We start from the raw sequence: 18,300 nt of genomic DNA, 5'->3' as shown, positions 1-18,300 counted from the left end.
TGTGGGCCAGCATTCTTTATTCTGGGTGACTGGGGAAGGGCTCCCAAGGAGCCGAGGAGCAGGTGAGCCATCTGGAGGAGGATGGGCCCGCTGGATGGCATTGTGGCTACCAGGACATGCCTTAGAAGAATATACACCTGTGGAGTCTGGGGACATCTGGTCCTGGGGCTAAACTCTGCATCTGCACCCCTGGTGAGCCTCTCTGTGATCACCTGGTTTTTCTTACAGAGCAGGTTCAGCTGGAGCAGCTCTCGGTTCCCACCAGACACAGGGTGCTCCAAGTTTCAGCTGCTCAGGAGCAAATGACGGTGGCATTGGCACAGGCCACGGTGGAGCGGTTTTCATTATACAGTTCCAGCAAAACCTGGTATTCTCCCTGGAGGGGATATGGGGAAAGCATGAGATGTGTGGCCCACAAAGCAATCGATCATTCAACAGGTGGTCATCGAACACCTTCTATGTGCAGCATTGTTTTAGACACTGGGGATAAAGCAGAACTAGGCAAAGCAAACTCGCTTCATGGAGCTTACATGAGCTCATTGGGGCAGCCAGACAATGCACATGATACTTCAGGATGTGCGCTGTGCATATGCTGATGCCAGAGACAGAACAGGGGAGGGGAGGGGAGGGGCCACAGGGCTGGGCCCGGCAGGGCTGGGTGGGGCTGGGCTAGTGCTGGTTGGCAGTTTTAACTAGGCTGGTCAAGGCAGTCCCTGTTACAGAGGTGGCCTTTGGACAAAGACCTGAAGAAGATGGGGAGCACACCAGCTGCTCTGAGGGATGGCACCCTGAGTTTGAGGAAGACTGAGGATGCCCATGGGGCTGCAGGGAGAGAGAACCACAGGAGGAGAGAAAGGACATGAGACAGTGATGGCCTCACGGGCCATGGTGAGGACGCTGGCTTCCACTCTGAAAGGGACACAGGTCATGAGAGCACTTTCCCCAGGGGAGTGACCTGATGACACGTACATGTGACTACGATCCTTCTGGCTGCCCACTGAAAAGAGGCTGTAGGGGCCGAGAGTGGAAGCACTTGAGACCAGGTAGGAGACCACCCTGGCTGCAGTAGATGCAGAGATGAGGAGAGGGATCGGATTCTGGATGGAGGTTGAAAGAGGAGCCAATAATGATTTGCCAAGGAAACTCATGTGGGTGGGAGAGAAAGGAAGGGGCTAAGGGTGACACCGGAGATTCTGCCCCGAGCAACTGGAAGGATAAAGTGTCATTTGCTGAGACGGAGAAGACCTCTGCGGAAACAAGAAACCGAAATGTTCTATCAGAAAAAGTATTGCCACATTGTAGAGTTCGTTTCTGGCAACAACACTCCACAGAGGACTCTCTCCTTCTGTGGTTAGTGGTTGGGCTGAATGGGAAATTGCAGAAAAACCTATGTGTTTGTTCAGTGCCAAAGCCCTGCCCCAGCCCTCAGAGGCCATGTGGGGTGGGGGTGACATGCCTGTGGGTTCACCAGTCTGGAGAGAGATGCTCTGAGCGGTGGGAGGTAGTGGTAAGCAGGCAAAGAGCCCAAGACGGAAGGATCTCAAGAGATTCCTGGCACATCTTTGAAGTGCCTGTCACCCAAAGAAGAAAAGGGGTTTAATCTGTATAAGCCAGAGGGAAGGAATAAATCAGACCACTGGATGGAGGTTGCATGAGAGGCAGTTTTTGTGAGAGAAGAATGACTTTCTACCAATTAGCAGAGGCCCAGGAGCGAGCGGGTTCCCCAGCAATGAAAACTGCATTTGGCAGAGCCAAGCTGCACTCTGGACGGTGGCTGGGCTGAGAGGGGTGCTCAGAGTGCTCCCTAGGGCACCGTTGAGCTTGAGGATCTGTGGTAGCAGAGGCTCCTGTGAGGCTGATGGCCCAGACGTGAGCAGCTCTGATTTCAGGAATGTAGGAACGGAAGGAACCAAAGCAGGGTGAAGGATAGAGTTCAAATGTGCACCCCCTATGTCCCCCTCATCATCACCTTCTTCACTTTTGGGGTCCATGTGCCTTGAGGCACACACCCTACAAAATTACTAAAAACCTAATGAATTTTTCATTATTGCTTTAGAAGCCTAAGAAAAGATGTTATTTGCAGGAAGGTCTTTAGATTATGAATTCCGTACCTACATTGCGTACATGCATACAAACCTGCATACGAACAAGATATGCATACTCTGGTTTAGGAGGCAAGAGTATTTGGGCAACTGTATTCACCTGCAGGCAGGTGGAGGGACTAGCTAGGAGGATGAGAGGGGTGGAGGAGGGACAAGGGACACACGGCAGCAGCCTCTGCTGTTGAGGCTAGCGCTGAATTTGTGAGTCAGGAATTTATAGTTGTATCCTTGGCACTTACACAGATTAGGCTGTACCTACAAATTGTTGTCCAGCACTTTGGAAGCCCAAAGGGTCTCTAAATTCTAATTCAGAAAACAGCAGTCATAGAGATGCAGGGCTCTAGGCAGGACTTTGGTCGGGGCCAAGGGACTGACTGTGCTAAAAAGAAAGTCACACCAAGACACTGAAGATTGACTGCTGAGTGGAAAAGTTTCCAGCCAAGCAAGGATGGAATTAGCACAGAGCCCATCTCTGGGGGATTTGATGGGAGGAGGCGATCCGGGGCAGGTCTTTTAAAACCAGAAGACTTCACACTGTCTCTGTCCCATATTAGGAAGCAAAGTCTCTGAGCCTTGCTGGCTGGCTGTCAGCCAGGGAAGCCTGGGCTGGCTGCAGCTGGTCCTCAGCCAGCGTGGGAGCTCATGTTGAGATTAAGGCCAGCAGCTGCCTCCGCTGCATACGTGACAGGTTGCATGCATCCCACTTGGGTTATGTCCCCTGTCGATTCTGGCCAGGTGTCAGCAGGTTGGGCATAGTCAGACCTGGCCAGGTTTCTGCTTCCTAGGTTGAAATCTCAGATGGAGACGAGGTAGGAGGACCAACCGAAGAGGACCAGGGGATGCTTAAGCAACCATGTCCACGGCCGGGATGCCTGAACCTGGCTTTGCCCTCAAGCTGGGCAACATCGCAGAGCACCATCACTGGTTGAAAAGAATGCAGGTCCCGCACTCACCCAAGCATCCTAGAGGAATGGAATAAAGCTTTTTTTCTCCCCCATTTCTATGAAACTTTTCTTTCAAAGGGATTTTGTGCCTTTAAGAAATTCTTTTCCCTTATATTTCATAGCAACTCCTAAAGAGCACTGCTTTTTTAAAAAAAATCCAATAAGGCAAGATGAAAATCAGTCAGATTTTAAGTCAACTTCCAGTGGGAGGGGAGGATGATGGATTCAGAAGGAATGTGGGGAAGGAGAAAAATTCAAATAGCAAAGACTTAAAGAAAAAATTAACTGGGAGAACTTCGGCACCACATCCTGGAAATGAAGGGAGTTTGCAAGACTAATATTTTACTGGAAGGCCTGCAGGGAAGACGCTGGAGAACCCCAGAGGGGGAAGGTGTAGCTGGATACTTCCCATCTGCAAGAGAAACACTAGAGAATGTTCTAGAAACACGAGGGCTTGCACCTGAGGAACCCAGAGGCTTGGACAGAAAGGAAACTCACAGACACACACACACACACACACACACACACACAAGAAATGAAACAAAGTTAAACAAATTCTCTTTGCAGAAGGAGACCCATTTCCAGAGTCACATTTTTTTTTGAAAACTGAGATATATTGATATATATCAATGTATTACATCTTTGTGATTCCTTTTATGATGACCTATGAGATTTTCTCAGGGGTAGCAGATTGAAAAATGCTTGTATTGCTTATTCCAGAGCTCCTTGAATTCAGCCATTTAATAAGGTCATATTATTTTGCGTAGAAGGAATTAGTGGAAAACTCAACTCTTAGCTGTGAGCCTTGCCCTTGAATACTCAGGATGGCGGCATTTTATTCACATGGTGGCAGCCTGTGAATAATAGTGCAAGGCTGGAACCTGGGTGCTGTTAAGCCTTCATAGTTGTGTGTGTTGCCTCCTTTCTCCGATGAGCCAGCCTCATCGACAGCCCACACCCTGGCAGTCCCATGTAGTCCTCACAGACACAGCAATCCTACAGGACGGGACATGAGCATCCTCCTCTGTGGGAGCTGTTTGCCCAGAGGTTCCCTGAGGATCCAACGGGACATAAAATATTAAATACTAAAATGGGAAAATCAGTGTTTAAGTGGCCACCATGAGATAACGGCTTTATTGAAGAAGGGTTTTCTTAGTGATGGCAAATGGAAAAGATTTAAATTTAATTCCTTCCTCCACCTCTCCTCCTCTAAGAAACTGCTCAATACAATAATTAAGTAACAGGGCAAAACAGAAACCAACACCTTACCTCGAAAATTTCAAATCCAGGATTATTGATGGGACCAGCATAATAGATCTGTTCTGAAACATACAAAACAGACATAATGTTACTCAATCATATGAACAAAACTGATTTATTCATATTATCGGTGCTTGCTATGCGCTAGGAATCCAGTGATGGAAAAGAAGGTCTCTATCTACACAGTTGCTCACTTTCTAAGGAGGACACTGACAACCTGTAAATAACTAAATAAGTCACTTGGGTTGTAGAAAGTGCTAGAAGAATACATGCAGGCCACGTGAGAGGCAGATGGTGTCATGGTTAAGAAGCCAGGCTGGAACCAGGCTGCGTGGGGTGAAATCCTGTGACCGCCTATGATAACTGTTTGATCTTGGATAGTCATTTCTCCTTTGGGCTCAGTTTCCTTTTTTAGAATGGGTATAATAATGACGATAACAGTGTCCACTTCCTCGAGCTCTGAAGAATCAAAGAGTTAGTCAATGTAAAGCACTAATAACAATGTCTGGAAAGCACTGAATAAATAATTTGCTAAAATAACGAACTAGGAAATGCCATGTTTGGTTGGGTGGCTGGCCGGCGAAGGCATCTCTAATGTTTAGTAGCTCTGATATGAGAATGGAGAGGGGAGATGATTGGGTAGCTTTACTGGGCAAGAATGATAAGGAGAGAAACTCCAGGCTGTTGGGAATAGATTCAGGAAAGCTTATGATTACAGATCATGGAATCTAAGGAGGGTAAGGAAGTAAATGAAGGTGGAGTGGGTTGATAATAGAAACACTGGCAAAGTCAGTTGAATGGAGATTCCATCATTGCTATCAAGGTCCTAGAAAGGGTGTGCTGGAAGGTCATGGTGAAGCCAGAGGGTAGAAGCCTTGACACTGAGATTTCAGAAGTGGTGCCTTTACTGATGGTGACAACACACAGGGTTGATGTGGGAGTCAGTGGTTGAGGTAGAATATTGTAAAACATTAGTGGAGGTCAAGCCTCTGGGACATTATGAGGATAGATGGACCATTCATGCCAACATTGAGTACCGAAACCTTGCCCAGCTCCTCCCATGGTGACTGCCATCTTTGTGACTCCCCAGCCCTGTACATTTGACACATTACAAGCACACTGCCTAAGAGCACAGACTCTGGGGGCAGGCTGTCTGAGCTAGGTTTGAATTTTGGCTCTTCTTATTATGATTTGGGCAAGTCACCTAATCTTTCTGTGCCTCAGTTCACTCATCAGGAAGCGAGGTGGGCCTTATAATAATATTCACCTCACAGAGTTGTCATGAGCATCAAATGAGTTAATGCAAGTAAAGCTCTTTCCACAGTACCTGGGACATGGTGAGCCTGAGTGGTCAATGAGCGTTTGCCATTAATACATCACTGACCAGTCCACCCAATGGAGCATCCTCCCAATACAGGCCAGGTGCTGTGCCAGGTGCTAGGTAACAACAGTAGATGAGAATATTACACAAACCATTTGAATCATTGGGCTCCCAGAACTGTTATCATTTGTTTACAGGCTGCTTCCTTCAGCAGCCTGAGCCTTCTTGTTTGCATAGCTCCCAGTACATTGCAGAGTCTAGGACACAGCAGGTTGCAATATCGGGTTCTTATAGGGGTTGTAGAATGAGCAGATCCAGAGCCAGGATGTGGGTTTGCCAACCAACTTCATTCCTGCTCCTGCTACTGGGATCCTCTACCTGCTGGAAAGCTCTGGGCCTGGGTTATGCTGACACAAGATCCTGGAGCAGGGAATGAGCCATGGGAGTGGCAATCTGGTGATGAGGGTGGAGGGATGGTAGAGGATGATGGAGCTGAATAAATGCTTATTGGTTTATTGATGGCATCAAGTATTGAGCTCTTTTAAAGGCACAGTGACTTCCTGCCTCACATAGCTCCTGGTATCTAACCACTGCTCAAGAAATACTTGGAGACTGACTGACCATACTCTCTCCACGAAAAGGGACTTTGGACCAGGGACAGCATGGCTGGTAAGTGAGCAGCTGCCCACATGGAATCATGTCAAGGGTGTGACGGTAACCTGTTTTGTAAAAGGCCTCTTCAGGCAATCTGAACCTCAACTTCTACCAGGAGACCCATCCTTAGCATAGCCTTTGGCTTCTGTTAAATGCTCATGCCCCCAACATATCTATCCTTCCTTCCCATGGTCAATTTCTCATACCTTGCAAGGATAATGTGCAAACATGGTGGATGCCAGATGGACAACGTCCCTATTTCATTGCACTAAATGATCCATTTATTTTTGAAAGGAAATATATATTTGGTTGTGGATAGAAGCAAAAGTTTAATGCAAAGATATTCTTCTGTATGATGTGATTTTAAAAAGAGACATGTTGAAGTTCTGGATCTTATCCTTAAGAATCTTCCAGTGCCACTGGGAAAGATCCAGTGACTAGCTATACAGAAAGTTAACTGTATAAGTGAGTGGTGTATGCGGGCAATGTATTTTTAAAAATATTTCATTTATTTATTTATTATTTATTTATTTATTTATTTATTTATTTATTTATTTATTATTTATTTATGAGAGACACAGAGAGAGAAGCAGAGACACAGGCAGAGAGAGAAGCAGGCTCCATGCAGGGGGCCCGATGAGGGACTCGATCCCTGGACTCCAGGATCACGCCCTGGGCTGAGGGCTGCGCTAAACCGCTGAGCCACCCAGGCATCCCACGGGCAGTGTACCTAACAAGTGCAGAGAGTTCAGAAGGGACTGCCTGGGGTTCAGCTGGAGTGCTGGAGTGCTGCACCACCCGAGGGCATACCATTCATGTTATAATCTATGTGAGTGGTGGCCCCTGGAGCTGTGCAAGGCAGTGGCCCAGCTACCAGTATACTTTTCCTTTTGAGGAAATTCTTTCTTCTCCAGTGGTTATTCTCTGACCAAAGCCAGAACAATTTGAGCAGGAAGACAGAGACCCAGGGCCAATCTATTCTGGCAAGAGATGGCTTGTTTTATTTCAAGATGGCTTGTTTTATTTCAACAGTATCTAGGGCTGTTCACTTTCTGTGTGGTGCTGCAGCCTTCACACTGCTTCTGTGACTCTCAGATAGCCTTTCAGAAAATCCCCTTGCTTTTGTTGGCAGGACTGGATTTCTGATGCTCACAACTCAAGGGCTGTTGAATGCTATGGGCACGAACCAGTCAAAATCACTCACGCTGGCCATCAAGGTATGGGACACAGTGTGGCTCAGGAGCAGAACCCAAGAATGGGGAGTGTGTCTGTGCATGTCGGGTGTGGGTGGGTTCCCTTGGGCACATTTTCCCCCTGCTTCATGCTTCTACTGATTGTTCTAAGCTGGCATAGTGCAAACGACTTGGCCTTGGAAGCAGAAAGACCTGAGTTTATGACCCAGCTCTCCATTCACCAGCCGAGTGTCCATCCTGCAACTCAATTTCTGCATTTGCAAGATAGAAATGGGAATGTCTCTCCTGCAGGGCATTGAGAGGACCAGAGGGCTATATGCAAACTTGCTGAAAATAGTGGCATCCCCAGTCAGGGCAGAGCCAGTAGTTATTAGTTGTATTATTATCCAGTGGATGGGAAGAAGGCTAATGTAATGAAGACCCACTTGGATGCTGAGGAACACATCAGGTCTAGGTTTTGGAACCTTTGGGCAGAGGCAACAGCTGGTAGGTTCTATTGGTGTCTTTTGTCTTAAAAAAATAGATGAGGATAGCTCTTTGAAGAATAACATTAGAATGATATCTAACATTCTACTATGCTCATTTTATGCTCCAAGATTTGCGAATTTGTTTCAAATGAAGAGGTTCTTTAGTGGGCAGAGAGGTTTTCAGTCAATCTGTCTCTTATACTTTACAGTTTCAGTTGGACCTTTTGGAGGAGGGGTCTATGAAGTTCCTGAGAACTGCTTCAGGTAGCTCATGAAACTATCTTCTTCTTCTTCTTCTTTTTTTTTTTTTAACCTAATGAAATAACACCTAAAATTAAATTCTCGCCCCTTCCATTCTTAGATCCTCCCTGATTCTGAGATTCCTTTAATTAACATTCTCACACTCCAGTACTATAAAAAGAGCCCCAGTATATCTGTACCCACTCCTTCCTTTCCTCCATTTGAAATCTTTATCAGTTTTTAGTGTGCTGTGGATTAAAGAAATCCACCTCCCCGGTTCTGAACACATGAAGTCATTTCTGCGAATTGGCTTTGTTTTGACCCAGATCTTTGTGTGGTTGGCACATAATGTCTTTTACAGAAAGGAAATTGATTTTTAAAATGTGGAAATAAAAGGTCCCCAAGGTTTTGGATTAGATGGAGGTGAGACTCAGGGCTGCCTTCCTGCTCTTACAGCCTTTTATCCCCTGGGGAGCAGTGCGGATGCCAGTCCGGAGGTGCCCCCTGAATGCGTGGGTTCTGAGGAAGCATTCTCTCCATTTCCTAGCCCTTCCGAGTATCTTACTGCAATTGCCTCCAGTCTTCCAAATTTATTACAAAAATGTCATCAATATTTAAGCACTATGAGGGTGCTCAGCAGTGTAAAAATACTGAGAGTTATAATTTATCATAAATAGGCCAATTAGTATATTCAGAACAAAGTTTTAAAAAATGATCATTTATTTATTTTCTCAGCTTTGAGCCTTTTTCCTGCCTGCCAGGCCCAATTGAGGGGGCTCTTTGAGAGCTGTGTTGAACTAGGAGGACCCAGGCAGTGGTCCCACAGTGAAAATGGAATAGGGAGAGTGTTCCAAGCAGACCAAGAGCCTCATCTCTGGAGTGAGAGGGAGTGAGCACATTACTTCATTTTAGTGAGCTCTAAATATACTCTTCAGTCATCTCCCTGGCTCTGGGCATTTCCTTTAAGACACCCAAGTCTGGCAGATGGCAAAGGCCTGGCCATTGTTGCTCATCTCTTTCCTGCTTTTAGCTCTGCTTTTTTTCAGCCTCTGACCCTGCAGGGTGTAGAAATTGCTTCCTGGTCCCACAGGGCACTGAGCTAGTTGCCGGTTAGGGCACTTACTTAAATACATAATGAGCTTGCCTGCGTGGGGACTTAGAGGAGTGTGCCCTGCCTCTGGGGGTAGTGTGACTGCAGACAGACTCCCCGTGGGCCTGAAAGCCTTGAGGTTTCAACTTGGTTTCAATGGATGGATTCCAGGCAGTGTGGGCAGGTAGCTCCAGGCTAGGCCCAGGCCCAAATATTTATGTATGTGTGTATGTATGTGTGTGTGTTCAACTTTGTCAGCTTCTCCATCTCCTGGGCATTTCTATTCTCCAGAGCCTGTATATGCATTCCTTATGTCTCTCCTGAGGGCTGGCCACCAGAGGACTTCAGTGTGGTGAGCATGCCTGTACCACCTTGGAAGTGATCTGAGTTCCTGCGTGCAGTTGCAGAGGCTGACTGGCCAAGTGGGTGGGTGGGAGCATAAATCCAACTCCTGCTCCACAGGGTCAGACTCTGCAGCCTGAGGCTGGACTGGGTCCCACCTGCAGATTCTTCTGGTGTCCTGGCCACATCCCTTGCCAGTTTTGAAATCAGGGCAGCCTTACACTGGAGTATGGAGTATGGAGATTTCTCAATAAGTTGAAAATAGAGCTATCCTATGACCAGCAATTGCACTACTGAGTATTTACCCCAAAGATACAGATGTAGTGTTCCAAAGGGGCATCTGCACCCAAATGTTTATAGCAACAATGTCCACAATAGTCAAACTATGGAAAGAGCCCAGCTGTCCATCAACAGATGATGGATAAAGAATATGTGGTATAGATATACAATGAAGTGTTACTCATCTATCAAAAAAATTCAATCTTGCCATTTGCAATGACATGGACGGAACTAGAAGATGTTATGCTAAGTAAAATAAGTCGATCAGAGAAAAAACAATTATCATATGATCTCACTCATATATAGAATTTAAGAAACTCATATATTTAATTTAAGAAAATTTAAGAGAGGATCATAGGGGAAGAGAGGAAAAAATAAAACAAGATGAAATCAGAGTGGGAGACAAACCATAAGAGACTCATATCATAGGAAAGAGACTCAATCATAGGAAACAAACTGAGGATTGCTGAAGGGGGGTGGGGTGGAGGGATGGGGTAATTGGATGATAAACATTAAGGAGGGCAGGTGATGTAATGAGTACTGAGTGTTACACAAGACTGTGAATCACTGACCTCTACCTATGAAACTAATAATATGTTATATGTTAATTAATTGAATTCAAATTTAAAAAAAAGGGGGGGTGGAAATCAGGGCAACCTTGATAGCATCAGCCATGCCTCGAACATTGTCCCAGGTCAAGAGCCTGTCACCTCTGCATACTTTCTCATTGCACAGTGGCCCACACAGGACAATTGGGAAGTGCTGGAATGTTATCCTCTCCAAGCCCCCAACCCAGGTGGACTGGATCCTGGGTATAAATTCCACAACCTCCTGACCTTCAGAGGGACAAATCTGACATGCACGCTGTAGTTCCTCAAGGATCCCAGTGGGGCCGAGCCCTAGTTCCCATTCTTGTAATCGGTTGCCCATTTCTCCCTTCCTTGCTTCTCCTCTTGCCCTGAGTCCCTTGAGCTCCTCTCATGCCTGCTTTCTGGCATCATTTCCTAATAACTACCCACCCTCAAGTCTTTGTCTCTGGCTTTGCAAGGGGACCTCAAACTATGAATGCTTCCTAGAAGAAAGTGAACCTTCTCCTAATTTGTACCAAGGCCACATATGAGCTAGTGATGGTCCTAGAAAGCTGGCTGCTGATATATTTGGACTTGATTGTGAGGATGGAGCCATGCAGCCTAGAAGATAAATCTGAACACCCTGGAAGCTGACTTCTGCACCGAAGAGCAGGAAGAAGAATGAATGCCCTGGATTGTCCTTGAGAAGGCCCAGAGCCTCATACTTTGGAGAAGACAGGAGTTGAGAGAGGAGGTGAAGGCCACACTGGGTGGGTGGCTGTGAGGGAGCCAGCAAACTTGGGAAAGAGGGGGCAGAGAGGGAGGGGGAGAGGTGCACAGCTGGTCTCTTGGTTTCTAGTTTCTTCATTCAGTTGTGTACGGACTCTTACTATCACGGAACAGTGGGTCAGTGTGGGCTAATATGACTTAACCTGTAATAAACAAAGTGCATTCTATAAATTGATTTGAAGCTTTGGGATTTCTTGGCATATCAGATGACCCATTTATTTATTTATTTATTTATTTATTTATTTATTTATTTATTTATTTATTTATTTTTCAGATGACCCTTTCATTGGGAGAATTTTTCCTCTTGCTACTGGGAGGTCAGTAGTTAGAACATGTTCAATTTTATTCCTAAATGAATCTTAAGATGTCAAGCATGTTGTTTGGCCCCTTTGGTCCGTTCCAGGCTTCAAAGCTGTGGTCCTTTTCAGAATTACCACCGTACTTCGGAGCTCGTAAGTATCCGATTAGAGTTTAGATTACTACATCTCAGCTTTGTCTGAAGTACTTTATCTTTCACTGTTCATTCAAACAGGCTTATGAGATCTTTGTTTTGATCTTTGACTGCTAGAGAAACTTAATATTATTTACAACTTGAAAGCATTCATTGTGTCATTGCAATGGAGCATTTATAAAACTATGAAGTGAGAATCTTTCCAGGGCTTATTTTTTCATGGTCCCTCTAGTTACACCTCTCTGGTGATTCGGAGATGCACTTGTTCTCTCTATCTTTTTTTTCCCCCTGGTAGCATGCTGACTTCCTCTTTACAACAAACTTTTATAAAAGACTCTTTGATATCTTTCCCTCTTTCTCTGCTGGAATGATTCCAACTCCTGGGTCATGGAATTAACTTCTAGCCAAATAGCTTTTCTTGTGAGTAGGGTCCATAACAGGTGGGAACTTTATGGGTCTCAGACAGTAATGGTCCAATGAGGCAAATATTTTCTGAGCAATGATATGACCCCTTAGCAGAAAAACTTGTATCTCTTCTCACGAATGAGTAACTGTATCATCTGTGAAGTTTTCCAAACTGCTTGACATTTGTGAGGGCATTTTCATTGAAAGTGTAGAGTTTGGATTATGCACAATTATTTGGCCTTTTTACACGCTATGCAGAGGTCAGACAAGATGGATATGGATTGGTTTTCTATTTGAGAGTTGTACAGTCTGCTAATGCCCATCCTTCAAGATGACCATGTCTTCATCCCCAGGGCCTCTGAATATGTTACCTTCCATGGCAAAGGGAATTTGCTGATGTAATTATGTTAAGGATTTTGAGATGGGGAGATTAGCCTGGATTTTCTGGGTGAGTTCAGTGAGATCACAAGGTGGTTACAAGCCAAGGAATGCTTCTAGAAACTGAAAAAGTCAAGGAAATGGATTCTCCTTTGAGGCCTCCAGAAGGAACATGGCCCTACTGACACTTTTATTTTATTTTATTTTATTTATTTATTTTTTTTTAAATTTTTTTTAAATTTATTTATGATAGTCACAGTGAGAGAGAGAGAGGCAGAGACATAGGCAGAGGGAGAAGCAGGCTCCGTGCACCGGGAGCCTGACGTGGGATTCGATCCAGCATCTCCAGGATCGCGCCCTGGGCCAAAGGCAGGCGCTAAACCGCTGCACCACCCAGGGATCCCGACACTTTGATTTTAGACTTCTGACATCCAAAACCATAAGGGAATAAATTTGTATTGTAAGTGACTGTATTTGTGGTCATTTGTTATAACAGCAGTAGGAAACTAACATGGTGGTCTTGAATGAAGAGAGGAGGCTCCGGGTGATTGACCTGAGAGGGGGCCAGGAGTGACGGCTTGTTTGAATTTGGGTTCCCAACAAAGGGCCCTTCAGAACCATCACACCAGCATAAGATTTTAGCAAAAGAGAAGGTATTTGGGTAATCAGCTTGGGCTAGAGAGTGAAATTTCCAATTTACATTCAACATCAATATTCATATGAATTCAAGACAGATTGTTAAACAAAATTAGAGCAATATAGAAACTATTAGGTCAGTGATGTCTAGTGACGTTCTGCAAAGATGGAAATGTTTTATATCTGCATCATTAAATATGGTAGCCTCTAGCTAAATGTGGCTAGTGTGACTGACGACTTGAATTTTTAATTTCATCTAAAAGTAAATGATTTAAATAGCCACATATGACTACTGGCTACTATATTGGATAGTTTTAGGTCAGCACTGTCTAATAGAAATATAACATGAGCCACATACATAATTTAAAATTTTCTAGTAGCCACATTTTACAAAAAGGGCAAAGAACCACATGAAATTGGTTTAAGAATATAAATATATTTTAACCCACATCTTAAAGTATTATAATTTTATTATGTAACCAATATAAAAATATTAACAAAAATATTAACAAGATATTTAGACGTCTTCTTTTCATCCCCCCTCCTTTTTTTACATAGTCTTCAAAATTTAGTATGTATTGTACCCTTAAAACACATATCACTCTGGACTGGCCACATTTCTGGTGCTCAATAGCCACATGTGGCTAGTGGCTACTGTACAAAACGGTGCCAATTATTTATTTTTTTAAAAGGTGTATTTATTTGTTTTAGAGAAAGAGAGTGAGAACACGTGCACCCATGCATCAGGGGAGGGGCAAGAGGCGAGGGAGAGAGAGAATCCCAAACAGGCTCCTGCCTGAGTACAGAGCCCAACGTGGGGCCTGATCCCACAGCCCTGAGATCATGACCTGAGCCAAATCAAGATTGGGACGCTTAACTGACTGAACCAACCAGATGCCCCCGAAACAGTGCCAATTATTAAGTCATTGATGAGGAACTGGGGACTAGAAAGTGAAATGATTAGTTTCCAAGTTTATTCCTCCTACAAGACCTTTTAGTCTTTGCTGCTCCCTCCAAGAGATACATAACTTCTGGCAATGAGGAGGGAAAGAAAATTTAAGTTTTTTCTTTTCTACCAACTTATTTCTGAATTTCAGTGGATAAATACTTAATGTAACTCTCAAAATATAACTTGTGAATTGGTGGGCTGATTGGATTTCCAGAAATGGAAATGAAGAAGACAGTGCTGGAGAGAAAGAGGAGAAATTGAATTGATCTCCAGAAACCTGGGGCAGACACAGGAAAGAGCAATTGTGATGGGAAATAATGGAATAGACATTGCAGAGGGTGGCCTTTCTCAGATTGGGGGGTCTCTGAGGTCCGTGCACATCAGAACTCTCAGGATGTTTGTTAAAATGCAAATACCAGCAACCCGTGGGATCAGAGTTTTGGAGTGGTCCAGGGAGCTGGGAGCTGGCCTTCTTAATTGGCTTTGTAAATGATTATTACATGAAAGGTGGGAGTCATTGAGCCAGATTTATGAAAATATACAACAGGCTGGGAATTTGTAACGGAACTTGTATTGTCTTAGAAAATTAAAAATGCTTTGGTCCTAGGTCATAATTAATCTAAATATGCTGGGTTCAGCTAAAGCGAAAATGTGACTAATGTCAAAGGACAGTTCCAACACATTATTGCCTCTTAGAGATGGGCTTGAATTTGTGGATAGAGAGAAATCTCCCAGGGCTGTAGGATTCCTTACTAAGCAATATGTTTCCTTTCTTTTCCTGCCTTTTTTTTTTTTTCCCAAGAAAAAGTCCTCCTTTGCTTGGTTGTTACTGATCATTGTTCCTACTTCTTCTTCTTCTTCTTCTTCTTCTTTTTTTTTTTTTGTAGTTTAAGAGTGGGGGTTTTCTGCTAGTCCATAAGGTGCCAGTGTTTTTAGTGACTCTCCATTAGTTTACAGCAGTGGTGCCTGGCCAACAAATTCACAGCTGCTTGAAAGATGCAAAGAATAAAACATAAAGAGAAGGAGGGCCAAAGGCTAAGAAGATGATGCTTCAAATGTCCAATTCCAAGAGAAATGCAAATGGCGGTCTCTCCCAAGAGTCGTGAGGGGGCCATGGAGACTCCACTGTGTTGGCCACCAGAGGGTATGCAGCTTGGACTGGAGTCATGTTCTTCCTACCTCTGAGGAAAGAGGTCTTCAACTTCCAAGCCTCGAAGGCTCTACAGCCCCTGCAGGCCTTGTTAAAATGCAGACTTCCACTCTGAGATGGATGACCTCAGGGGCCCAGAGCCCTTGCTCTAGAAATCCCTAATCAGCTGCATGGAGTAGCTTCCATTTATCATGCATTGAATGCTTACTCTGTGCCAGACCCTGTTCTAAGGGCTTTGCATATATTATCCCATCTCATTCTTCTAGCAGTCCCACGAGGTCACTCATATTTTCCTTATTGTACACATGAAAGTGATGCTCAGAGAGATTGAGTAATTTGCCTGAAGTCACATAAAAACAAGTGGCAGTGATCGTCCAACTCTGTGCAGGTTTAGCCTCAAACTCTGTGCTTATCCCTAACTAGACTAGTGGTTCTCAAAGCATGGTCCCTGGATCAGCATCATCAACCTCATCCAGGGACTTGTAAGAAATGCAAATTTTAAGCCTCCTCCCTAGATGTATGAGTCGAAAATTGGGGGTGAACCCAACAATCTGAGGTTGACAAGTCCTCCAGGTGATGTGATATATGTCTGAGTTTGAGAACCACTGAATTGAGCTAAGCCTCCTGCTCTCTAAGACAGCACTGGCAGTGTGATGGGGGCAGGCCCCAGAAACTTCTTGGAGAACAATATTGGGTTTCTGCAGCGACAGAATGACAGTGGGGATGGTAATAGCTGGAGAAACTGCAATTTCCCAGGTGGCCGAAAACCAGCACACCATCCATGGGTCTATTGATTCATCCAATGGAAGTGGAACCAGGACATATGAGTTCCCATCTAAGCCACTTTGTCATCTGGGAAAAGAGGATGAGAAGCTGGGATCGGGAGAGATCGAGAAGGAAGTTATAGGGACAGCCGAGCAGAAAGCCTGAAGCAAAGGAACTCGTAGAAGCAGGTGGACTAAAATGGCTCAGAAATCAAAGGTAAGAAAACAAGTGGGGCGGAGGTCATATCCCAGAGAAGACATATTTTAAAATTGAGTCTTCAGATAAAGCTGCTTGTTCTCCTTCCCTTACAGCAGAAATCAATGACCGCATTCCTGGGACTTGTGTTCCTTCGTGCATGTGTGGTGAATGTGAAACCGTTGAAAAGTGAGGCTCACGGTGGGGGTGCCTGGCTGTGGGCGTGCTTTATAGAGACTGTCAGGACCATCGGCATAGATTGATGGTGGCAACTCTTGAAGGTAGCACCTGCCTGGAAGGTCTTCTACTGTAGCAGTGCAAGGCATAGGCACTTTGCAGAAAGGATCTGTGGGGATTTTTCCGAAACTAGCCAATTTCCAAATTTCCTCCATTTCACAGACCTGTGAAAAGGAGCACGTAGAAACAGAGAGCGCTGGGGCAATAGAAATCTAGCTGATGGAATCTGAATTGCTCATCTAGATAAAACTGTTCAGACCAAATTCTGAATCGTTATAGGCAGTGAGGATGAGACGTTTCTGCAATTAATATTAATGATGCTTGGAAGATGGCCAGGTGCACTTGTTCAGCATAGACCAGGACAGATGACAGACACTCGAGCTAACAAAGGGGAGGGAGGACAGGTAGCCAACATGAGCATCCCCTACGCTTCTGCCTTTGTCTTATTTGTATATGTAAAATCAATGAATATTATAGCAGAGTCCCACAGCTGCTGTCAGAGATAATATCTGCCTTGTGGGAAATGTCATGTCAGACTTTATATACAGTTCCCAGGGGATCTACTCTGCTGTATATTGAAATTCATCTAATTACAATGCATTCCCCACTTTGGACAAACACTTAAAGCAGGAACATTCAGATTTACATAAAAGATAAACCAGGGAGCAATTATTTCCTTGACTAAAGGGTTCTTTAGCTTGTAAAAGGTGTCACTGTAATATTTATTTTAATTACAAGCCTTCCAGATGCAGCTAAAATTAAGTCCACAACTAATTTTTTTCTGTAGCTCACATATTTCATGAACTGTGTCAGTATCTGTTGTGTGTATCTCAGAACAGATTATGCTCCTCCTGCAAGGTGGTTAGCTACACATACTGAGACAGGTGCACCATGCATTAGCAGTTTTTGTGGAGACTGTTGATTTCTGTACCTCCATGGGATTCCGACATGCATATGACATCAGGTCCTCCCGGTTTTTCATTGTGTTTCAGCCATGTCAATCCTACCTGCCAAGGTCTCAAAGGGAAGTCCTTGACCTACTGTCTCCTACTTTAAAATCATATATCCTGAGTGTACTCACATGCATGCACATGCGCGCGTGCACACACACACAGAGGACATGTACTCATTTAACTCTTTCAAGCCTTCATTTTAATTTCAGTTGGTTTTGGCAAGAGGTTGGGTACAACCAATATTCACAAGTTAACCCGTGAAACAACAAAGAAATCATTTTTAAAAGCCAAACATTACCTATTGAAATATGTAGGTCAATCCAGGCGAAGGACTGTGAAACCAATGCCCTTTGCCTTGGTTGACCTACAGCTGGCCATAACTCTTAGAGGTTTGCCCAGAATCGAGTCTGACAGTTGATGTGTCTTTGTCATCAAGAGTGACAATCCTGTGTTCATTCTGTTTACCTTATGGTCTTAATCTAGGTTTCGCCCAAATCTCCAGATTCATTATCAGCTGAGAATCTTGTTTCTACGTAGCCCTACACACTATGTTCTGGACAGCCAAAGCATGGGTTGATCTGTTGCTTTGAGGACTCCCACCCCACTTTCTATTTGGGTGGAGTGTGTCCTAAAGGGGCTTCATCCTACTTCCTAGATTGATGCTTCACTTTCATGTTTAACAGTAAAGTCCCACAATCAGTTTTATGCTCTATTTTTTGTTTCATCCTCATCTTCCTGAGATAGGATATTCTAGGAAAGGCGCTGAACAAAATGAACCCCAATTTGCTGAGAATGGACTTCAAAGTACATTGGCCTCATGATAAATCAGAAGGGAATGAAAGGGACTTTGGGGAACCCAACTCATTTCCAAGCCAGACAGCACTCTGAGGTCTTGTTTGTGGTGGAGCTTAACACCGGCAAATCCAAATTT

The 18,300-nt window shown here is 44.5% G+C and overlaps 1 protein-coding gene across 1 annotated transcript in view; it reads right to left on the bottom strand.

The window, feature by feature from the left end:
• Positions 1–18,300, bottom strand: part of LY86 (lymphocyte antigen 86) — a 59,441-nt gene continuing 41,141 nt past the window's right edge. Inside the window, exons 4-5 of the mRNA XM_025445073.3 lie at positions 4,316–4,368; positions 1–376 (exon numbers count right to left, since the gene is read on the bottom strand). Of these exons, the coding sequence (XP_025300858.1) occupies positions 293–376; positions 4,316–4,368 (137 nt within the window). The 3' untranslated portion in view covers positions 1–292. The remainder of the gene's footprint in view (positions 377–4,315; positions 4,369–18,300) is intronic.

The sequence above is a fragment of the Canis lupus genome, chromosome 35 (genome assembly GCF_003254725.2).
Source record: "Canis lupus dingo isolate Sandy chromosome 35, ASM325472v2, whole genome shotgun sequence".
NCBI classification, from domain to species: Eukaryota; Metazoa; Chordata; class Mammalia; order Carnivora; family Canidae; genus Canis; species Canis lupus.
The sequence above is the reverse complement of the archived record's forward strand: the minus strand, read 5'-3'. Positions and strand labels throughout refer to the sequence as shown.